The sequence below is a fragment of the Gigantopelta aegis genome, chromosome 6 (genome assembly GCF_016097555.1).
Source record: "Gigantopelta aegis isolate Gae_Host chromosome 6, Gae_host_genome, whole genome shotgun sequence".
Taxonomy (NCBI): domain Eukaryota; kingdom Metazoa; phylum Mollusca; class Gastropoda; order Neomphalida; family Peltospiridae; genus Gigantopelta; species Gigantopelta aegis.
Window position 1 is genome coordinate 35,785,857 of NC_054704.1, and position 25,201 is coordinate 35,811,057.

Genomic DNA, 25,201 nt, shown 5'->3' on the forward strand with positions numbered 1-25,201 from the left:
CTAAACGCGAACAACCGTGGCGTTCTGCAGAATAGCCGTCATACGAGTCACGAAAAAAACATGTCAACATAATTAGACCGAGAAATGACGTGGGGGCAAGGAATCTCGCTGAAAAAGAATCCAACCTGGTGGTGCAGACTGTCGAAACGAGAATTAGCGTTCCAGCGTTCAATCAGTTCCAATGGCAGCATACATCCCAGTAGAAAAGTTCACTTCGCTGACAAAAACAACGAAGTAAAGGATCCCCAAGTCGAGCCGCGAAAGCCCAAGCCAAACAAACACGTCTTACCGCGTCGAGCTGCAGACTGGGAATCTTTTGTCTTGAAACGAATTTTATATAAAATGTTATATTGAAATTAGTTTCCGGCATACTTCGTAATTCACCCGAATCATTTCGTATACCCTCGGCATAATCCCGAATGTTTTCAAATCACTGGCATGATTTTGCAAGTAAGGTTTTGATTGGTCGAATGAAAGGTCAACTGGACATGAGCTCCAACGGGCTGCTGTTAGATCCACATGTAATAGTTAAGCTAATTTTAATTAGATTACCGAGACAAATGCGATTAACTAGACGAGGTTGAGATTGTATATTAAAAAATGCGAGTAGCGAATTCTATTTATCCTATAACACTTCTAAAATAACATTTTAATAAAAAATGTTTAGTAAATCACAGTACTAAAGTCACCGCCATCCGTAATATGACGTCATAACGATTAGCACAAATTAGTTTGACGTCACGCATTTTAACTAAATCTTTAAAAACACATTACCTAGAGACCTTGCAAATTTGCATACCATTATAAACCGGGTTAATAAACTAAAATTATCACATGGGTTTATGACATGAGTAAGTTATAGGATATATATATATAGGATATATATATATATATATATATATATATATATATATATATATATATATATATATATCAATCTTCACTAGAAACAGCAATAAAACCAAAACTTTTAATATTACACATCTCCCACTAACAACAAAGAAGTTCAATGTATCAATTTGCCAAACATTGGATTGTTCGGGTCACTTCTAAATTTGAACAAGGGGTGCCCACCCCAGCACCCCTACCCTGGATCTTGTAATATTACAACATTTCTCTCTGCATTTGATCGTATCATGTTTATTGCTACAGTCGTGTCGTCACGTATTCCAGCCAATAGCAACGTGGCAGACGATAAGATACACCGTGGCGACCGCTACAGTTACCAGCATCATGGGAAATCCAATTCTGAAAATGAAGTACAAAAAGGCATTAGTATAAAATTAAAACTTACGATTGTATTTGTAAATACAAAATATTGATACAAGAAGCAATTCTTGTGCGTTGTTAAGAATTTATTTCAGAAATTTATAATTTTAAAAAGTTTCTTACCTGGAAATTGTACAAAGAAACAGACCAAAAAACCCCAACCCCTCCCATCCCCCCAAAAAATCCTCAGAAACACGCACACACCCCCCCCCACAACAACACACAGACACCCCCCCAACAAAACAAAAACAAAAACATTTGAGCTAACTTGAAAAACTCGCGGAAGGATATTCCCCATCCATGCTGTTCGGCAATCCCCGCACACACGACATTTGCAGATGCCCCGATTAGCGTGCCATTGCCTGAAATAAAGATGCATACATGTAGCAGCTAGGTAGTGATAATGGTGCTTGTGTTAGTAACTAGCAGTAATAATGGTAGAAGTAAGACTACTAGTAACAGTAGTAGTTGTTGTTGTAGTAGTCGCAGTAGTAGTAGTTGTTTGGTTTCTCAAAGAAAGAGAGAGAGAGAGAGAGAGAGAGAGAGAGAGAGAGAGAGAGAGAGAGAGAGAGAGAGAGAGAGAGAGAGAGAGAGAGAGAGAGAAAGAGAGAGAGAGATGAGGGGAGAGTGGTTCAACATGCTATCTTCTATCGAAACAGGATCTTTTATATACACATTCTGTAAGAGATATGACGAAATAAAGGTTTTAGTGTATGAAGTTGGGGGTGTTTATGAAATGGAAAATGAGGGGTGGGGATGGACCAAAACTTACCTCCAAGACAAGCGCCAAATGCAAGAGCTATGACGAAATAAAGGTTTTGGTGTATGGAAGTGGGCGATGTTTATGAAATGGAAAATGGGGGTTGGTGGGGGGGGGGGGGGGGGGGGGGTGGATGAACAAAAATGTACCTCCAAGACAAGCGCCAAATGCAAGAGCTATGACTAGTGGCAGTAGTTCCAGCTTCAGGTCAGGGTCTTCACTCAGTTTCAGCAGAACTGGAATCTGAAGAAAGAAATGTAGATTGTAGATGCAACGACACCTCGAACATGAGGTAATCACATACGATTGGCAATGGCAGACCCAAGGCGTGTTATCATGGTGTGCACACTGATTGCCATTGATTAAAGAATAGATAAATCGGTCGCTTCTGGGCGTATTGGTTAAGCAACCAGATCTATGCTTAATAGGCACTGGGTTCACATCCTTTGTGGGGAAATGTACGACCACTACAACCCTGACACCAAAAACATAATTTATATCAGAAAAAAAAAGATAATGGGCAAATGCCATTTTCATGTTGCATCTTTTCTCAAATAAAATCCTGGATCTGCCTTGATCTGATATTTATTCACTCACCCACACAAAAGGTTACTTAAAAAAACCCTCCCCAACCTCCCCAATATAAACACAATCGACTGGAGGATTAAGTTACCATGGCTGTAGTGTAGGGGATGTTATCTATGAAGCTGGAGGCCAGGGCCGACACCCACACTATGATACACAGCGCAACCAGCAGACGAGAGTCCTCGTCCACGTGCTTTATGATGTCACTGATGGCGCTGCCTATCCCGTCAATCAATCCCAGTTCTGATAATGCCTAAGAACAAAAATTAAATAAAATTTAATAAATACGTAAATATGTAAATAAATAATAATAATAAATAATAAATAAATAAACAAATAAATGATCTAGAAGTCGATAATATAGTTCATGAGCCAGAGGGTTGGTCGGTACCATCTGAGGGGACGAATGCTCATAGTGATTTTTGTCAAGGCCTACATCCGTAGGAATATCTATATATCTATATTAAAAATTAGTTTGAGTATACCGGTACTATTTGTTTATTTAAAACATATATTGCATTACACCACATATATACCTCTATCATCCATTCAACTGATTGGGTTTTTTCTCGTTCCAACCAGTGCACCACAACTGGTCAAAGGCCGTGGTATGTTTTTTGTATGTGGGAAAGTGCATATAAAAGATCACTTGCTGCATTAGGAAAAATGTAGCGGGTTTGCTTTGATGACTACAAGTCAGAATTACCAATAGCCTGTGGTTAATTAATCAATGTGCTCCAGTGGTGTCGTTAAACAAAACAAACTTTATATACCTCCATGAGCGTAAAAAGCGCAGCAAAGAAAAGGAGAGTAGACCACTCTACTTGGTGCAGTATACTTTCCAAATCAGTGACGTCAGCAAGAACCAGTAGCCACACGGCTCCAAGAACGGCAATCCAACCTGAGGTATTAGATATTAAACATCTGAGAAAGTATTAGTGGCGGTGGAATGCAGTTATCACAATACTGACGACTAACAAATGATATACGTTTATATGTATGGTTGTCCTTCTAGTAGTAATATGGATATTATGGTATGTTATCACGTAGTGTATTATCGTTTAGAAATATGGAGGGCTGTAGTTTAGGCAAATATTAATACTAGAGATGAGGGCCTAACTTTGTTATTTGAAATGCTATATAATTTGCTAAATTATTATTATAATTTACAACCAATTATAAATATAAGGAAACATTAAAATGTAAATATATATATACCAGTGTTAATTTTAATTGAAGAAGTTTTATATTCACCTATACCCACATGCAGCGATGGAATGAAAGAATGTACGAATAGAAGAAGGATGACTACGAGTAAGACACAGCCACTTTTCACCAGAAGCCAGTGATCTCGTATTCGGTACTGTAACAGGTAAACAACACGATTAACATAATATAACAAAACCCAGTAAAGTTAGTCTCCCTTAATTACACTCCACAATCTTTCCATTTTAATGCATTGCCATGCTTACATCCAAACAAGGTTCAGTCATGGTGTTCTCAGCACGTGACTCAAAGGGTAAAGGGTATAACGCCGGTGTAAAAGGAGTTTGAATCCGGTTGGAATACAAGTCCTATGGGAAAATAATTACTTTAAAAATAAACCAGATATGAAGTCCGGATCGAACTATAGTTCATAAGATATGGAGGTCCGATAGGACTACTGTTACTACGAACCGAGGTCCTACGGACCTACGGACCTACGGACCTCGCTTCCCACAGACCTGCGTTCCTTTTACATCAGCCCTAGCCTAAAATACGTGGAGTGGGTACATTAATAGCGTATCTGGCCACAGTTCACAGCTAACATCCTATTTTATTGACAAACAATCCGGAAATATATTCGCACAATAAGTCTGCTGTTTGACTTATTATTTGTGGCAGACAACTTTGAAGTGGCAACTATTAGACTGAAGTTAACAAGGTAGAGCATGTAGTTTGTAAACACTTGTAACTTGTTAATGTAACAGAAAAATCAGTACAACTTGTGTTACATTAACACTGAAGAACTCTTTCTTGGAATTCATGCACATGTAATACTTTTAGTCTAAAATGTGTAAAAGCCGGCCAGGTTTAGTGTGTGTTTTTGTTTAAACCAATATCCAAGGAAAAAGAAAGACAGTACGGGCTGTTCTTTTCAGGATATGTTCTCCCCGGGTAGATAAAGATGCATGAAAACATCCACGGGCCTACTGATTAATAAAAGTGCTATAGCCACTAACGCTACGTAGAAACAGTAATAGCGTATGTAATTGTGGTCTGTGGCCATCTTGGAGTTGGTACATTAATACGAAGGCAGGGTATACCGACAGTGGACGATCAAGGAGGTTCCTGTATCTAATTTCGTACAAACTGACCTGTATTAAGCAGCCAACTGTCTCAGAGGATCTTTCATGTGATTATTTAATACCGATTTGACTATCTCAAAACCAAGTTTTTACATATCCATTAAAACATGGAACATTCATTGTTTGTTATTGCACTATGCAATCGGTGGACTAGTTCAAAGAGAAAACTAGTCGAATAATATTATGGTATAGTGATAATACATTTCAATAACAGACTCACAGATGCAACCGAATGATCCTTGAAAATTACAGGAACCAGCCTAGACCGAAAAGCCATTGAACATATGATATAAATAAACAAATAGACAAATCATTAAAAATAAATATAAAATATGAAATAAAGCTTTACAAAGACAGAAATAGTCGGTCTGGTATCGGCCCACTCCCACATTCTGTAAACGCAGTATGTAGTTGGATGTTTGTTAAAATATTTAAATGATATAACCCAATAATCATGTTCACAGTGGCATGTTGGCTTACATATCTATTTTACATACCTTTTTCTGAAGTTCTAACAATGTACTATGGAAATCTTTTTTTTCGGCTTTTCTGAAAAAAACCAAACAAATAAAAAGCGTTTTCCATATTTCAAATGCCAAGATGTTCTCAGACGAATAAAATTTGTGTCAAAAAAGCGTCCTTCATGGGTTTGAGATTTTATCTATTTCTGGGGCAGAAGGAATTTTCTTTAACATATATAGCGCTAAATGAAACACAAACCTGAGAAAGAAAAACTCGAATTGGACTGATTTGAATAATGGACGAAACGCACAACAATTAAAAAAAAGTTTTGTAACAGATGCTTATAAAACGTATTTTAAAAGTTTAGAGACAGAATATTATGCTAAGTTCGACCCCAATTGGTAAGCCCATTCGGCCCTATTAGTTCTCCACATCTGGTGTAACAAAGTCCATGGTTTATACTAATTCAGTTTCACCCTTCTTCGCCCTTGAACTCAGTCACCGGTACTCCAGAAACTTGGCCCTGGGGTGGTAATGGGGCTTGTCTGGACCTTTTGAGAATGGGGCACGCAAATAGTTTCTTGGTTTTGTGTGTTTTGGAGTTGCGGCAGCGGGTTTTCTTGTATGTAAGGCTCTTAACGAGTATGTCGTTATGTAAAACGTTTTTTGTTTTGTTTTTAATTTATTTTGGGTATATATCCAATTAAGATTCAAGCACCTTGTCCTTGGCACACACTTCATCTATGCTGGTGTTCTATCCAGGACAGGGATCAATGATTAGGTGTTTGTGATTCGTTAGTCAGAGATCGGTGTAGACTACTGTTTTTACCCCTCCGCGGTGAGCATTACCGAGTGGAAGCAAACAATGGGAATAAAATGGTATTTAATGACGGAAGCCATGCAAGACAGGCGTATTCTCCCATCCCTAGCCATGCAAGACAGGCGTATTCTCCCATCCCTAGCCATGCAAGACAGGCTTATTCTCTCATCCCTAGCCATGCAAGACAGGCTTATTCTCCCATCCCTCGCCATGCAAGACAGGCTTATTCTCCCATCCCTAGCCATGCAAGACAGGCTTATTCTCCCATCCCTAGCCATGCAAGACGTGTATTCTCCCATCCCTAGCCATGCAAGACAGGCTTATTCTCCCATCCCTAGCCATGCAAGACGTGTATTCTCCCATCCCTAGCCATGCAAGACAGGCTTATTCTCCCATCCCTCGCCATGCAAGACACGTGTATTCTCCCATCCCTAGCCATGCAAGACGTGTATTCTCCCATCCCTAGCCATGCAAGACAGGCGTATTCTCCCATCCCTAGCCATGCAAGACAGGCGTATTCTCCCATCCCTAGCCATGCAAGACAGGCGTATTCTCCCATCCCTAGCCATGCAAGACGTGTATTCTCCCATCCCTAGCCATGCAAGACAGGCGTATTCTCCCATCCCTAGCCATACAAGACGTGTATTCTCCCATCCCTAGCCATGCAAGACAGGCCATCCCTAGCCATGCAAGACGTGTATTCTCCCATCCCTAGCCACGCAAGACAGGCGTATTTTCCCATCCCTCGCCATGCAAGACGTGTATTCTCCCATCCCTAGCCATGCAAGACAGGCTTATTCTCCCATCCCTAGCCATGCAAGACGTGTATTCTCCCATCCCTAGCCATGCAAGACAGGCGTATTCTCCCATCCCTAGCCATGCAAGACAGGCGTATTCTCCCATCCCTCGCCATGCAAGACAGGCGTATTCTCCCATCCCTAGCCATGCAAGACAGGCGTATTCTCCCATCCCTAGCCATGCAAGACGTGTATTCTCCCATCCCTAGCCATGCAAGACGTGTATTCTCCCATCCCTAGCCATGCAAGACGTGTATTCTCCCATCGCTTGCCATGCAAGACAGGCACAGCACAGAAAATATATCAGCTACAATGCTGGGTCTAGTACCATATGAATGATATCGGGATGGGGGGGGGGGGGGGGGGGGCACAATATCTATTAAGGGTGGAACCAGTTTCTAGTGATAGCAGTGGCACACGCCATGTTTGTCGTTATTTATATAGCTTAAGAAAAAAAAACACCCCCAAAACGTATATTTTCCTCAAGTGGGGGATGGAAGTGGGGGTGGGGTGGAGAGCTGTCCCCCACCATCAGCCATCCGGTTCCTACGGACCTGGGATTCCAAATAAAGGTAAGCCGATACTGGGATGCGAACCCAGCATCAATCAGCGATAGAGCCAACGGCTTAACCACCAAGTCACCGAATCTGATTAGCTGTCTACAAGGTGCTGGCTTAAATTCAATCAGCCGTCTTTCGCTTAACGTTTACAATCTATTTCCACTGGTTCCCGAGGTGACCATTCGGTTTAACATGTAGCGTAAAAACACTGGTCTAGCAAGCGTTGACGACAGGTCAGGTCACAGGGTTTTATGTGCACATTCAGAACAAGCTGTTGTAGCGCACGCCTGTCATGGGCACAAGAGCCGGCCTTGGCCGGCTCCTCCGTCCATGACAGGAAAGGGTGGGGGGGGGGGGGGAGAGGAGGGACCGCCTGCACTGGCAAGTGCAAGGGAGCACCAGCAGCCCGACCAGGGGGGGGGGGGGGGGGTGTAAAGCAGGCGGGGGGGGGGGGGTGCTATGGAAATTTGAATGGAGCAATTATATGCCAAAGAGAAGAGGTGCGCAATTTTGATTGAGGAAATTTGGCGCACTTTTGAACGGTCGGTCAAAAAGTAAATGGCAGAGCTAGTATCGGTTTTGACATTAGTGAATCGAGAGTAGCTCGTTAATTAGACCTTTAAGATGCTGTGGTGTCTCCCTAGGTTGCCCATAGGGCCCTTAGAAAGGGCCTGACCTCTTCATGACAACCCAGGGGAGACTCGTGCAATTGTGTTGACACCGATAGGCAAGGCTTGTTGTTCCGGGGTTTGTCCAGGTGTTGTTGTTGGGGTGATCCACGGCGTCCTCCTCGTCAATGTCACCAAGTACCAAGTTAAACTACCAGCAGCAAGTATTTGGGGTTTAGGTAGGGGAGGCTGGTATTCTTTTGTTCAGCTTCCCCTGGGTGCAGTGCAATTGTGTACTCGGAACGATTATTCTTTTGTCTGGTTCCTTATTAGAGTACGTGCTGGGCCATTAAATGGGGGGGGGGGGGGGGGGGGGTACATTATTATCATTAGTCAATGCACCCTGTGTACTGATGCGGTGTGCGTGCTGTCTGTTTGTGAATCCTAATTTCGTGTTAAGATTGTACCTATTGTCCTAAGTCCCTATTCTAGTGAATCTCAACGGCCAATCATGACCACCCCTCCCCCTCTGTTTTTGTATAGCATTGAATACAATGACAGAAGGGGAGTTATACTAGCCTAGCTATCTAATTTGAAGGGTTTTACCCTTATAGTGTAGGTATTGGTTAAAAAGCCTATTGCTTGGCATACTTAATTTTATTACCAATGAATAAAACAATGATTACTCTCAGGAGTCAACTGTTAGTAGTTACAAATAGCATTCATCAACAATCGTACACTTGAACACCAATTTTTCAATTGTTAGTTATTTAATTTTAACTTAATACTAACGTGCCTTTACCCCCTGCCTTTGGACTCCTGGGGGTGGATTGCATGGTCCTGGTCGAGAGCTTATGGTCGCTTATCCATCCGAGCGGCGTACAGGCAAGGGGTGTTGGTTAGTTAGGTATTGTTAATGTCTATAGTTATCTAATTTTAACTTAACTGAGTTATGCTAACGTGCCTTTACCCCCCGCCATTGGACTCCCGGGGGTGGATTTCATGGTCCTGGTCGAGAGCTTATGGTCGCTTATCCATCCGGGAGGCGTACAGGCAAGGGGTGTTGGCTAGTTAGGTATTGTTAACCATTGCACCGTTCTCTCCCCGGGTATGGAGTGCGTGGTCAGGTCGAGTGCATATGGTCGCTTCTCCTTCCGGGGAGTCACAGGCGCAACGAGGTTAACAATGATTGTAGTTTATTTGTTGCCTTTTGCCGTCCCGCCGTTGGTCCTTCGGGTTGGAGTGCATGGTCGGTCGAGTGCTTATGGGCGCTTTTCCTTCCGAAGGACGTACAGGCAGGCGGTGTGTGGGCGTTGGGTATTGTTAAATATTTGCACCTGGGGGTCAGGAACCCAGTAGTATGTTACGTGTCCCCCATCTCACCTGCGATCAGCCGAGTTGGGCGCCGCGTCGGTTGAACGCTGGTGGGGCGAGTTGTACGTGACAATTTAGAGTTTAGGTTTGGTGGACTGGACGAATTGATAGACTGCTTTTAAGATTTTCTGTTTATGGTGTTTATCTGGGTTAAGTAGTTGGCTTCGGTTAATGATTCTAACATTACTTGTCTGTGACTGTGGTGTAGTGTGCAATCCAGGAGATAGTGTTTCATATCTTCTGGGGTACCACACACACAATCTGTATTTTTATTTTTGGTTAAGAAAGAATAGCTGCTTAGTTGCATTGATTTGCCTATACGAAGTTTAGTGATAGTTTTATCCACTTGAGAGTTTGTATGTTTAGGTCTTATAGAGTTTACTTTAGACTTGATATTATAGTGCCATGTATTAGGTGTATGATCCCAGCTTTCCTGCCATTTATTGGTGTAGTGTTTTCTTGCTTGTGTCATAAGTTCTGTGATTCTTAATGGTAGTGTTGTAATTTTGCTAGTGATTGAAAGTGCGGTTTTAGCTCCGTAGTCAGCTACTTCATTGCCAATTATCCCTACATGAGCTGGGACCCATTCAAAGACTACTGTTAGGTTAAGCTGGTTTAGTTCGTGGAGTATACTGTGGATAGCTGCCATGATATCGGGTCTAGTAGATTTATTAGTTTGAAGTGATTGAATAGAGCTGAGGCTATCTGAAAAAATAACGCTTTTTGAGTATTTTTGAGTTTTAATCCAAATGAGAGCTTCTTTTATGGCTGTCAGTTCTGCTGTATATACTGATATCTGACAGCCTAGAGTATTTAACTAGTTTAGAATGTTTAGATATTTCTTCTTCAACTACTGCGAAGCCAACCTTGCCGTTATCTGGGTTTTTAGAGCCATCCGTGTAGATATGGATGTGCTCAGGGTAATTTTCGTTGGCTGCGGCTTCGAACAGGATTTTTTTAAATGGTGGAAATGGAGTTGAATCCGTAGCTTGTTTAATTAGATATGGTGTGTGGCACTCCACTGGCTGATTAATATGGTATAGTGCCACTGGCGTGTTATCTATACCTACTTCTATTTCTATTTTACTAGCTTTAGTAGCGAAAGAATCATTAAGATTTTGATTGGTTTTGAATACTAGTCTGGTTTAGCTATGATAGGAGTGAGTTCCTGAACTGGGTGATCTAGTTTAAAAGAATGGATTTTTAGATGATAATTAAGATGTTGAAGATTGCGACGATATTTCAGTGGCATAATGTTAAACTCAACTTCTAAACTCTGTCCGCTGGTATTTGATGGAATTTTAGCTATGATTCTAAGAGCTTGGTTTTGAATAACATCTTATTTATGTAACGGTTTTGGGGCTCCATAATCTATTCTGGAGAGTATGCATGCTTTGTAAACCATAAGGATTGCCTCTGTTTGCGCTCCCCAACTGGTGCCTGAGATGGTTCTTAACAAGTTTAGAGTATTTTTTGAGTTCTTGTCTAAGTCATTGATATGGTCACTAAAGGTTAGTTTTGAGTCAAAAGTTACACCTAGAAATTTAAATTTTTTGATCTTGGAATTATTTTGTTACCTGATTTAAGTTGGTGATTATCTAGTTTATTGACTTTATTAAAAAGCATATAGACAGTTTTAGTTTCTGATAATTTAATGCCCCAGTCCATGGCCCATTTGTTAAGTCTATTCATATCAGCTTGCATTAGGTGAAATAAATTCGGGTTTGTGTTGCCTGTGCGCCAGATGGCGCAATCATCGGCAAATAGTGCTGTGTTTAATGGCGTGGTCGTTTTTGTTTTTCCTTTAGCATTAAGTGCTTTAGTTATGTCATTAATAAAAACGTTGAATAAGGTTGGTGAGAGGACCGAACCTTGTGGTATGCTATTAATTATTTCAGTTCTATCTGAATAGTGATCTATTATGGATGAAATTGTTGATAAAATTAAACATATTACCTTTAATACCGTTACTCTGTAATTTATTTAGTAGACCTTGACGCCATACCATATCAAAGGCTTTTTCAATATCTATGAATATTGCTAAAACCGTATGAGATTTTCGAAATGCATCATTAATACTATTTTGTAATCTAACTATTTGATCTATTGTTGAATGTTTAGTTCTAAATCCGCTCTGTACATTAGTTATTAGGTTATTTTCGAGTAGATAATTATTGAGTCGTTTATTGATAATAGTTTCTAAGGTTTTGCACATGTGGGACGTGAGTGTTATCGGTCTATAACTCCCTGGGAGGGAATGGTCTTTTCTCGCTTTAGGGAGGCTAAAGCATTCTGCATGTTTCCATGCAGTGGGCATTTGACCCTCCCTCCAAATTCGGTTAAAGAGCGATAACACTACCTTTAGGGCTACGTCCGGCATGTGCTTGAGTAATGTGTAACTTATTTGATCAGGCCCGGTGGCAGTACTTTTTTTTAGCTTTAAGAGCTGTTTTTAATTCTAACATTGTTATCGGTTTATTAAATTCTAAGTTATCAGTAGTTGGGTGATTTGCTGTTTTAGTATCATTAGTTGGCAGAAAGTTATCTTTCTTAATTTCTCAAAAAATTGTTTAGGAAAATTTTCGTTGTTTTTACTGAAAGTTTTACTGAGAAGGTCGGCCTTTTGTTTATTAGTAGTTGCTGTTTTATGTTTTTGAAGGACTGTGGAATTAGCACGTTGTCCTTGAATAGCCTTGAATACTAGATTGTGTGTATTGATGAATTCCTCTAGTATGTCTCCCTGTGCGTCGGAGTGCAGACCTCCCCACAGTGTGCTATGACAATTAAAATCTCCTACAAAAATTAAGTTATTGGTTGAGTTTATGAGTTTATTGTAATCTCTTAACGTTAGTTGATTATGGGCTGTTCCCTGTGGGCTATAAACTTTGGTGACGTCAATAGGCATTTTATCGTTTTGTATAGTAAGTCCTAGGACCAAGTTTGTATTAATAGAATCGTATTTAATTTCAGTATGAGGTATGGTATTTTTTATTAGAGTGGCTATTCCACCTCTGGTGCTGTTATCTCTATTTTTATAATAACTTGTATATCCTGGAATTTTAAATACTTTAGGTTTTTTAAAGGTTTTTTAGTGCCGATTCTTGTAGGCAAATTATATCTGGCTTGATGTTACTAGTGCTAATGAGTTGAATGAGTTCGGCACCATGTCCCATTGAATGGAGGCCTTTAGCGTTCCATTGGAGAACGCTAAGGCCCTTATTTCCTATGTTTGAATTAATAGCGGGGGCGTATGGAGACGTGTCTCCTATAGCGCGGTCCCGTAATTAATTTTAGTTTGACTGAAGTTTGTTTAATTTTTAGAAAGTCCTAGATTATTTTTAATATGTGATATTTCTTGAACTAATGTTTCAATGAACGATTTGAGTTCCTTAACTTTGTTCTGTAGATCTGAGTTTATCTGCATAGGTTATGTTTAGAGTGACCTTGGTTGGGTTGTAGTTTGTTTGATTAGGTTTCTTAATTTGATTTTCTTGAGTTTTTTTTAATTATTTAGTTGCCGAAGCGCTTTTTGGTAGTAATGGCATCTGGTGTCATGTGCCATATGTTTGCTCAAGCAGTTTGGGCATTGGATCGGTTTTGTACATGGGGAGTTCGAGAACTTCTCGCGTGCTTTTGGCCGCAACGATGGCATGTGGGCGGGTCTCTATGATTACGGCATTTGGCAGCACCGTGCCCCCACTGTTGGCTTCCGTTCAAATGGAAGTAGGGGGTACCGGCGACCTTGTATGATGATGTGGTGGTCGTCGTTGATATTGGTACTAACTAACACATAGCCGTTAGACCAGGTGGTGACGTCTTTAAGTATCAGTCGGCGGGTTGTTGACTTTCAGTGTGGCCAGTGAAGTGGCTTGAGCTGGGAGGGGGTGTAGTTTTGCCAGCCATTTGTTGGTAGGGGAGGGGGGAACAGGGAATTTCCTTGGTTGAAGAGGTAGTGGAGGGGGGAGGTGGTGTTTGGCTATGGATGTGTAGCTGTTTGTTCAGGTAGCTAGCGATTTTGGCGGGTACTTCAATATAGAATGGTCCCGGTTTTGGAGGGTGGGTGTAGCAGAGGGAACAGCGTTAGGAGTAGAATTGATGGTAGTGAGAGTAGAGGGGGTAGTGAGAGAAGAGTGGGTAGCAGTGGTGAGTGGGAGGGTAAAGGTAGATGAAGGAACAGCGTTAGGAGTAGAATTGATGGTAGTGAGAGTAGAGGGGGTAGTGAGAGAAGAGTGGGTAGCAGTGGTGAGTGGGAGGGTAAAGGTAGATGAAGGAGCAGAAGTAGGGGTGTGGGTAGCGGAGGTAGGGGTGTGGGAAGTGACAGTGGGAGCAGGAGAGGGGGGTAAAGCGATAAGGGGAAGATCAGTGGAGACTGAAGGAATGGCAGTAGGAGTGGGGGAGGTGTCAGCGGTAGCGGGGCGGGGTGGGGGGTGGGGGTGCTGGTTTAAGAGAGCTTGAAAGTAGAAGAAGAAGTACTGGCAGTGGTATTGGAACGTTGCAGTATCTTGGATGCTTCGACAGATTTTTTGTCTGGTTTAGCTTTCTTAGTTGGCTGTGCTATCTTTTTTGTTTTATTCTTGATAAAGGTTGCTGCTGTTGGATATTTGATAGTTTTGGTGGGGCTCCAAACTTTCCTTTTGTTTGCACGTTTGTTAACTATTGCTTTAAAGGGGGTTATGGCGGCTGTTGATAGTATCAGTGCGGGGCCCTAGACTAAGTTTGTTACCTGGCTTGTTAAGACCTTTTGCACTTATCTGTTGACGACAGACGGTTAGCTGGACTTACCCCAGTTAACATCACATGATAACCTCATCCAGGTAATTTTAGTTTACCTTCTCTTATGGAGAGATCTACTAAGAGCGTTTTCCAGCTCGGCCGTTTTCTGCAGAATGAGTGCTTTCATGACGCTCTCCTCTCGAGTGACGGCTGAGATCCGCAAAGAGGCTTTCTTCCATAAACCGATTTCATGTCTCAGTTCTGAAAAAAACACGTAAAAAAAAATGACAAAAGCATTATTGTTGCTCAAAACCATACTGAGTCCACTTTGAAGTAAATTTATATTCCGCCGTACGCTATATTCAAGAATGAATGTTTGAATGAATGTTTAACGACACCCCAGCACGAAAAACACACTGGCTATTAGGTGTCAAATTATGGTAATGCAAACAAATAAAGTGATGATCAACATCAATATAAAAATTCAAGATTTAAATAAAAACACAGTGTAAAGAACTGTGCAAAAATACAAATATCACAGATAGATACTGACTTTTACTCAAAACTTTAATTGTATCCCGAAGAAAACAAGGGGATCTGTGCTGTATTGGCCATTCTCATAGAGAATGTTACACCCCTGCACCACGGTAAGGTTACAGCACGCGCAGGGGCTATATTCAAGAATTCAAGATATATGAGCACGTTAAACTAGTTATCTGTCTATCAAGAATATAAGGTACACCTGAATGATTATTTCAAGTCTGAAACTAAACCTAACACTAATGTTCGAACAGACAAACTAATCTTGACCCAATGTATTGACAACAATGGAATTACATTGATTTAAAGTCGAAATAGTTGATCGCTTATAATATCTGTATTCAAAATCTATGATTTTCGACATAAAAATGTTAAAAGTTTGTTTTGTTTAACGACACCACATCGGCTATTGGATCTCAAACTTTTGTTAATTCAAACATATCGTTTTAAAGAAGAAACACGCTACATGTTTCCATTAGTAGCAACAGATCTTTCATAGGCACCATCCCACAGCACACAGGATAGCACATATCACGGCTTCTGGTATATCAGTTGTGGTGTACTGGCTGGAAATGTGTGGTGTTGTTTTTTTTTTTTTTTTTTTTTAGCCCAATGGGCCTACTGACGGGGATTAATCATAGACTAACCACTTTACCACTGGGCTACGTCTTTCCCTTTCGACATAAAATGCATGCAAAATACAGTATTATATAAATATACCCATGATTTCGGGCGATTCTTCGTTTTTGAGAAACTCCACCTTTCTGTAGTATATTCTGAGAAAGCCATACCCCACCACCGCTATTAGGATTATCCCGATAGTAAGGTGTACCGTCAAGTCTGAAAATGAAATTCCCTGAAAAAAACAAAAACAAAAAAACAACCTAATTCTATGTAATCTGAACGACAAACCGCGATCAAGGCCGTATCTCTGCACAACACAGATTCTAATGGGTATTTGATAACATAATGGCTGTTTCCATGGATCTCTGTCTGAATCAAAACTAGCATAGGACAGAGCTCAACGCGTTACACGTGTGCGCGTGTGCGTATGTACACATACGTACGCGCGTGTGTTTATGTTGCTGCGCTGTAGTCATATTAAATCAGAAGGGTATTAAAGGGACATTCATGATTGCAGCCACCATGGCATAGTGACACATTCATTTATTAATGATTAAAATTACATACTCGTGGCAACTGTACCGTGTTTCTGATCGGCCATATATTTGTAATGTCTCAGACTACATTTAACCTTTGACAAACATTAGCACGACTATACCTATATTTCAAAACACAGACATTGATATTCTAAGCAAGAAAAACTAAATGAAAAAAAGGAAAATGGTTTATTTAATGACGCACTCAACACATTTTATTTACGGTTATATGGCATCGGAAAAAATAAATGTAACCAATGGTAATAAGTTGACGTAATCGATAAAAAATACTCTGCTATCTGGAATCATCGTTCAGGAATTTCTCATTATCGATTGCAAAACCATGAAGCAGATTTAGAGTTCGACAATTTATAATGTATAGTATTGGTAATAAAGTGATAGATTTCCTCTGAACTCATAAACAGAGTCAGCATTTTTAAAACTCGAATTTTACATCATGCATGTTTTATTAAGTTAAAGCTCCTATACACTACTAGTATCCGAGTTAACATTGATTTGTAACGTACCTGTTTTGAAACTGCTCCCAGTATGATGACGTTTGGCGGATCTCCTATGGCCGTGGCTGTTCCACCGATATTAGAAAACAACACTTCAGCAACAAGGATACGTCGTGGATCCAGATTAAGTACCTCACACAACCTGAACACAGTACCAAGTATACAGTGACTGACGGTGCATCAGGATTTGGCAATAAATAATTATCGTAACAGCTTTGGCGTCACGTTTGTGGTGATTACTAAGGCACCATCATGGCTAGTACATAATAGATTGAGGTTGTTTGCATTCTGGAAATTGTCAAAGATAAATGTTATGTCATTGAGAAATGTGTGAAAAAATATTTTCAGAAACGCCAAGTTGCCAAGCTGCCAAGTTGCTAAACATTGGGTAACAGTATATGACAAAATGTAACACAGTGATATATATTTATTACATAATATATTTCTGTCAAAATGTATTACGGACGGTTGGCATGAACAGTAACTAAAGCCTACTCGGAAATAAAATATAACTTGTTTCTATGAATATGTTTATAAGTAATTGTTATTTTTTGAAAGATTAAATTGATCTCACAGGAACGTTTATAAACGTACACCTATCATATAAGCATTAGAGTATTTTATTTTGTAATTCTAAATAGCAACTATGGAACGTTGTTGACCAAGGTACGCCATTAACTTGAGAGAAAACGTCTTAGTAGATTTATTTAATACAGAAACATTGAAATACTGAGACAAATATATCGAGACGAGGTAGTACTAAACCAAATAACTTCCGGCTGGGTCAAAGTTCAAGGTGCACACAGCCTGACCCCCATTATTTTCTGATTCATTTTAATGATGAGGGATGGCAGTATTTATATCCGTGGCGTTTATGTCGATTGATACGCTGCAGGTAGGAGTTTTAGCCATATATGTTACTATTGTCGTCTATGGGATTTGATTTGGTAGTATACACCCACTAACTAAGGCAGTAGCAAACGTGTTTCTTCCCGTTGATCATAACATCGATAACTATCAAAATTGATACACATTAACAAAAACATCATTGATAGGAGAACATTTCATATCAATCTACTTTAGGTTACTTTACACAAAAATGTTATACTTATTTTTAGCCTTTTGTAACAGCAAGAGATTACAACTGGGGACATTTCTAGCCAACTATAAATGCGATATCAATCAACATCCCGGATCTAACTTTCCGTTTCTTTGCGTAAAACCACCCAAGCATTTGTCGTCTGGGTTAATGGTCTCTAAATGTCAAAAAGCCTTTTCGTGTTCAAATTCTTTTGATAGGTGTATAATTAAGGTCCCGACACAAACACACTCTTTTCACCTTCTAGTGCCATTGATCACCGCATCAGATAATGATTATAATCAATACGTCTGCCATATTAATCTAATCAATAAAATCACAAAACTGCTTTACTCATGCTTTCATTGAAAAAGTAGCAATCGAAAGTAAAGTGTGTTCTAACCACGCGATCGGCAATAACCATCGAAAGCATGCGTGCGTGGTGATTTCTTATTAAGTACTAGTATAACCGAAAAGAAATCATGTCACCCCCAAAAATCTTCATTTATAGATCGTTTAAAATGATAATTTTGGAATAAATATTTGTTGTAATAAATGTTCTAATCCATGACAGTTTCAATCATTTCAGTAGATATACTATTGGGCAAGAACTCTTTGATTGTGACACTGGCAGACACGCGAAAATACAGAGATGTCTCCTTTGTATGAATTAGCAAAGCATGTGTGTATTTTCAGCAACTAACCGTATTGTAACTGGTGTAAGCAGAAGGATGGTGGTCACGTTGTCAAGAAACGCTGACACGACAGCACTGAACAGACAGAGTAACGTGATGAGCGGCCACACCTGCCCTTTAGCCAGTTGATATGCCTGTACAGTACAGAAATAATAACAGTATTAAAAGGACAGACCCTAGTTTCAGCCCATGAAAATGCACACCAAGTTTGGTTAATCTACAAACTGTAACACATTTTGATAAAGTTACAATAGAATGAAACAGGAGTCGGTGACTTAAAACTTGACTCCATAACTGTTACTTCTTAGACGCACATACGTTTTTAAAAATATAACAAAATGCATTTTGTAATATTAAAAATACCAGGATGACCAAAACATTTCGAATATATTGAAATGGATAATGTGAACAATAAAATCTAAGTAAAGTATGATTTCAGTTATCAAAAACGGCTCTAATAGTTTTAAAAAATGTCTTAGTGTTTAAAAACTAGGGTATATCCCTTTAACACTCAGGTTTATGTACGTGTATTATACACGTATTATTAACATTCAAAAATGCAATTTTTATCATGATTGCAGTGTCTGCGCTTAACTTTTTTTTTAGTTGCCATCCGGGCAAGTGGTGACAGCACTTTCACTTGCCCGGCTCTCTTTTCACTTGCCCGAATAATTTTTTCTAAAAAAACAACAACAATATTGCAACAGATTATAAGAGAAAACATTTATTTTGAGTATTTTCCTGCACTCAACCAACCCACTCTTTAAATAAATAACAGACATGCCACTGTGACTCCCCACTTAGCGTTTCATATTAAATTAGATAATAGGATTATATAATTCCCGATGATATAATTTCCAACAAACAAAGATGCTTGCGTTCACCAAACATTGAGCACTGGTATAACCGACACAACCCCTTCCTCCCCCACCCCATCTCAATGAAATAATAATAATTTAAAAAACCCCTAAAATATAATGTTTAGTGGATACGATCTATGACGTGTACACATAACCAGGGCTGAATCTTGTCGACATGAATTTGTGCCCAATTTTACATGCCACTTAACTTACCTTACACCTATTCTTATATTGGGCATATGTTTATATGTAAAAGCAGACCTACACTTTTTCATGGTGCAAAGTAGGCTACATAGCTGTACTTTTATTTATTTATTAATTATTGATTCAATTTTTTTTTTTTTTAAATCGGTCACCTTACTGTGGGTTTTCAGTCGCCCGTCGTCGTTTTCAGTCGCCAAGGGCGATCGGGCGACCGTTAAGTTCGAACCCTGTGATTGTTATAACAGAAATCAGACAGCAAAAGTACTTACGCTTTGTAAAGATATTTAACAAAAAATTCATTCGTATTTAACTACTTGATGTAAAACAATCATTATAAGTTCAGATTTAGGTTTATGCCCATATATGCACTGTCTGTTTAGATCAATGCTTTGTTGGAAATGAAACAAGAAAAACGATTCAGGAAATCATACGATATATGGAGTTGTGTAATTGGAATATTCACACAAATTTGCAAGATAACGAATGCAGCTTATATGAAGTACGTCAACTATCAAGACAAAATGGTAGATCTAGATACAGGTGACCACACCAGCACTTAATCTTGGCTGCAGCTGATCGACAGGATCAGGCGTCCAAAACATACAGTATTACTCTATAGTGAACACTAGGTCGTCCGAGTAATAATGTAGAACACGAAATAGAAACATATAGTATTACTCTATAGTGAACACTAGGTCGTCCGAGTAATAATGTAGAACACGAAATAGAAACAGAATACAAAAATAGCTACGATTTTGAAGACAAAAGACCTTCATTTTATTACCGAAAGAAACAGAATAGGAAAATAGCTACGGTTTTGAAGACAAAACGAACTTTCATTTTATTACAGAAAGAAACAGAATACGAAAATAGCTACGGTTTTGAAGACAAAAAGAACCTTTATTTTATTACCGAAATAAACAAAATACGAAAATAGCTACGGTTTTGAAGACAAAAGACCTTCATTTTATTACCGAAAGAAACAGAAAGAAAGAAATGTTTTATTTAACGACGCACTCAACACATTTTATTTACGGTTATATGGCGTCAGACATATGGTTAAGGACTACACATATTTTTGAGAGGAAACCCGCTGTCGCCACTACATGGGCTACTCTTCCGATTAGCAGCAAGGGAGCTTTTTTTTGCGCTTCCTACAGGCAGGATAGCACACCCCATGGCCTTTGTTGAACCAGTTATGGATCACTGGTCGGTGCAAGTGGTTTACACCTACCCATTGAGCCTTACGGAGCACTCACTCAGGGTTTGGAGTCGGTATCTGGATTAAAAATCCCATGCGTCGACTGGGATCCGAACCCAGTACCTACCAGCCTATAGACCGATGGCCTACCACGACGCCACCGAGGCCGGTCGAAAGAAACAGAATACGAAAATAGCTACGGTTTTGAATACAAAAGACCTTCATTTTATTACCGAAAGAAACAGAATACGAAAATAGCTACGGTTATGAATACAAAAGACCTTCATTTTATTACCGAAAGAAACAGAATAGGAAAAATAGCTACGGTTTTGAAGACAAAAAGAACCTTTATTTTATTACCCAAAGAAACAGAATAGGAAAAATAGCTACGGTTTTGAAGACAAAAAGAACCTTTATTTTATTACCCAAAGAAACAGACAACAAAAAATGCTACGGTTTTGAAGACAAAAAGAACCTTTATTTTAATACGGAAAGATTGTCATCCATCTTCTACATAAAGATGACACAAATCGTATCTTCCTTAACCCATCACTTAGAAAGCACAATCACTCGGTGACGTGACACGTTTATGAAAGAGGATTCAATGTATTGATCGTTATGAAGACTAATGTTCTTACTTTCAAGGCGCAGTAGTCGAAGAAACCGCTCTCGGCGAATATGGCGACAATGATCATCATTCCAAACAGCAGAGCCAGAGTCTCCATGTCGATCCAGCTCACCAACGTCTCCATGGTGGGCCGCTGAAGCAGTCATCAGGAATTTAATTTTCTTTTTTCAACTTTTTTTTCAACTTTTTCCCCCACTTTTTTTTACTACCGCATACACAATTATGGTGTGTTTAAACGAGTCCCAAATGTCAACCATTTGCACATTTTACCAAAGGCTCGCATAATACAATTTTTATTCGTAATATATGATATTGACGATACCGAAAAAACCTCTGGTAATAATCTCTCTCTCTCTCTCTCTCTCTCTCTCTCTCTCTCTCTCTCTCTCTCTCTCTCTCTCTCTCTCTCTCTCTCTCTCTCTCTCTCTCTCTATATATATATATATATATATATATATAAACAATAATGATACACCCGTGACAAAACGGTGACTTGAGAGTAAATAGACGTATATATGAACGACAGGATCAAAAGCATATTCAAGTTTATATTTCTGCACAAGACAGAGTTCCAAATATTTTGACAAGATCGTAAACTCAGTAATGGTGTGACACATGTTCATGGTAATATACAGTCATGTTGAAGCACAGTGTTTTGGGAACGTAAATGGGGATTTTAAATGTTCTTTCCCACAGCATTATATGTCAAATGCAAAGAGGCATCTTAATATTACTGACGTCGTCAATAAAAGAATCAGTTATAAAGCAGATTCATTACGGCGCGTGCAAGACGTATATATACTGTTTGAGGTTTATTGTAATAATATGCGATACTGCAGATTATCCATAACTCCGTCTTACCCCCTATCCCCCAGCTACGACACTGACATACCTGTCCTAGCGCGGATAAGACGGCCACGGCAGCAAGAGATCCAAGGAGAGCGGCCAGTGTCCGGTGTACAAGCTGACAAAAACATTAAATTCATTAAATTATTATTATTAAAAAAAAACAATCACAAACGTAAATAATCAACAACAAGAATATAGAAGGAAGCAATATATTTAATTGTCTTTTAAAAAATTTGTTAAGTCTTTCTGTTTATGACCAACATTTGAATATTTCTAAAGACTAATTTGGGACAAAAGTAAACATTCTGTGGACTGAACATATGCATCTATTATTATACAGTTCTATGGAAACTCAAGATAGGTACCGTGTTAACATTCCTATTTACAAAGACGGACCACGGGATGGGAATTCTGTGCCTTCTGCTACAGTTTTTCCATCAGACACAATTTTCATGATATTGCCCACTTCAGCAGGAATTTTCCTTATGAAATTTGGACAATCATTAAAGCCCTGGAACATATTAAGGATTCTATTGCATCGAAATATATTATGTTTTACAGATTCTCTTTCGTGTCACCAAGCTTCTCATACTATGAAGCTGAAACATCCCTGGGATGGTGATACGAAAATGTGTCTTAAATAAAGACATTATTGTTTTGTTAGATGCCCAGCCATATGTTGGCATCAGGGGCAATGAAAAACCAGATTCAGCTGCCACGTTTACTTTAGATTTGACTCATGCCCTACTCTGATTTTACATATAACATTAATCAATATATATTTTCAACATCTCAAGATGACTGGAACTGTATTGTTGCGAACAGGTTTTATTCTGGGAGATTGGCAGTCCTCCTATAGTCATTGCAGGAAGGATGAAATTATCTTGTGTTGTGTTCGCACAGGCCATACAGGAGTCATTCGTGTATTCTTCACCTCAGTGTGAGCGCTGTCAGTGCACCCTGATGGTAGGCCACATGTTGGTGGATTGCAGTCATCCTAATCAGACGCGAAACATATATTTGGTAGGAGAAATGTGATGACATAATTTCGAGGACTTCCGAGATATTGAATTTTATTTAAATTGTTTTATTCTATCTACTTGTTTTATTCATAGTTTGCAGAACTCTTTACCTTGTGTTTTAATTTAACCTTTGCTTGACGCCTAACAGATAACGTGTTTTTCGTGCTACGGTGTCGTTAAACATTCATTCATTCTATTATTATACAGAAAGAAGTGTTTTATTTAACGACGCACTCATCACATTTTATTTACGGTTATATGGCGTCATACATATGGTTAAGGACCACACAGATTTTGAGAGAAAACCCGCTGTCGCCACTACATGGGCTACTCTTCCGATTGGCAGCAAGGGATCTTTTATTTGCGCTTCCCACAGGCAGGATAGCACAAACCATGGCCTTTGTTGAACCAGTTATGGATCACTGATCGGTGCAAGTGGTTTACACCTACCCATTGAGCCTTGCGGAGAACTCACTCAGGGTTTGGAGTCGGTATCTGGATTAAAAATCCCATGCCTCGACTGGGATCCGAACCCAGTACCTACCAGCCTGTAGACCGATGACCTGCCACGACGCCACTGAGGCCGGTATTATTATACAGAAACATGGAAAAGCTTTTTCAAATTTGACAAAATATTAATGTCAATTTAAAACAAATCAACTTTAAAAAAATCTAACTGCTATTCTACGGTCCCAACGCCACACTCTGTAGATAATTTACATCTCCATATGTATCTGTATTTGTCACTATGTCTGTCAGTCTTTATAAAAGATCCCTTGCTGCTAATCAAAAAGGGTAGCCCATGAAGTGGCGACAGCGGGTTTCTTAATATCTGTGTGGTCCTTAACCGTATGTTTGACGCCATATAACCGTAAATTAAATGTGTTGAGCGCGTCGTTAAATAAAACATTTCTTTCTTTCTATACTGACCACTTATAATTACACTTTACCCTTTGAGTCACTTGCTGAGAACATCATGACTGAACCTTGTTTGGATATAAGCATGGCAATACATTAACGCCATATAACTGTAAATAAAATGTGTTGCGTGCGTCATTAAATAAACCATTTCCTTCCTTCCTTCTGTCTGTCAGTCTCATTCTGCCAGTCAGTACGTCTCTCTCTCTCTCTCTCTCTCTCTCTCTCTCTCTCTCCTCTCTCTCTCTCTCTCTCTCTCTCTCTCTCATCCTCCCATTTTTTTTCTTTCCGTACTTCTTTTGTGGACTGATAAGCTATTGACGTGCGTATTACCAGTGATGACCGATTTGGCGTGAAGCCACATATAACACAAATCAAAACCCGTGCCCGGCCTCACGAGATCTGCTTATCACACAGATAGCTAGCCCGAGTACTCTGACAGTACGATCTAGCAAGACGGACATATGGACAGTTATAACGCTCCTACATATTTAACCGGAACATTATTGAAAGGGGTGCTGTCGGGTTTCTTCCTGTGTGTGTGTATTAGCGAACTTTAAAATGATCAATGTAAAAGTATTTAATGTCAAACATAGGATTGTTCTTGTAATAGAAAGAAAGAAATTTTTATTTAACGACGCACTCAAAATATTTTAATTACGGTTATATGGCGTCAGACATATGGTTAAGGACCACACAGATATTGAGAGGAAACCCGCTGTCGCCACTTTATGGGCTACTCTTTCCGATTAGCAGCAAGGGATCTTTTATATGCACCATCCCACAGACAGGATAGCACATACCACGGCCTTTGATATACCAGTCGTGGTGCACTGGCTGTGACGAAAAATAGCCCAATGGGCCCACCGACGGGGATCGATCCCAGACCGACCGCGCATCGAGCGAGCGCTGTACCACTGAGTGTTCTTGTATTAGAGCGGGAATCTTTGACTATCGTTTGATATACAGTTTTCTTTGGCCGTAATAAGAGTATCGTAACTGTCCAAATGTCCGTCTTACGGTCAAAGTACTCGGGCTTACATATATATATATATATATATATATATATATATATATATATATATATATATATATATATATATATATATATAGCCTGTTTTCTCACCTCCAGCACGATTAGACGATTTCGTGGTCAGGTCATAGGATTTAGCGTGAACACTGAGAACAAGTAGTTATAGCACACGCCTGTCATGGGCGCAGGTGTCGACTCT

The 25,201-nt window shown here is 39.5% G+C and overlaps 1 protein-coding gene across 1 annotated transcript in view; it reads right to left on the reverse strand.

The window, feature by feature from the left end:
* Positions 1 to 1,160: 1,160 nt before the first annotated feature.
* LOC121374508 (P protein-like) overlaps positions 1,161 to 25,201 on the reverse strand; it is a 29,888-nt gene continuing 5,847 nt past the window's right edge. The window contains exons 7-19 of the mRNA XM_041501610.1: positions 22,073 to 22,144; positions 21,191 to 21,313; positions 18,297 to 18,421; positions 16,524 to 16,656; positions 15,557 to 15,692; positions 14,413 to 14,557; positions 5,460 to 5,511; positions 3,869 to 3,977; positions 3,388 to 3,515; positions 2,703 to 2,867; positions 2,179 to 2,272; positions 1,538 to 1,631; positions 1,161 to 1,248 (exon numbers count right to left, since the gene is read on the reverse strand). Coding sequence (XP_041357544.1) covers positions 1,161 to 1,248; positions 1,538 to 1,631; positions 2,179 to 2,272; positions 2,703 to 2,867; positions 3,388 to 3,515; positions 3,869 to 3,977; positions 5,460 to 5,511; positions 14,413 to 14,557; positions 15,557 to 15,692; positions 16,524 to 16,656; positions 18,297 to 18,421; positions 21,191 to 21,313; positions 22,073 to 22,144 — 1,464 coding nt within the window. The remainder of the gene's footprint in view (positions 1,249 to 1,537; positions 1,632 to 2,178; positions 2,273 to 2,702; positions 2,868 to 3,387; positions 3,516 to 3,868; positions 3,978 to 5,459; positions 5,512 to 14,412; positions 14,558 to 15,556; positions 15,693 to 16,523; positions 16,657 to 18,296; positions 18,422 to 21,190; positions 21,314 to 22,072; positions 22,145 to 25,201) is intronic.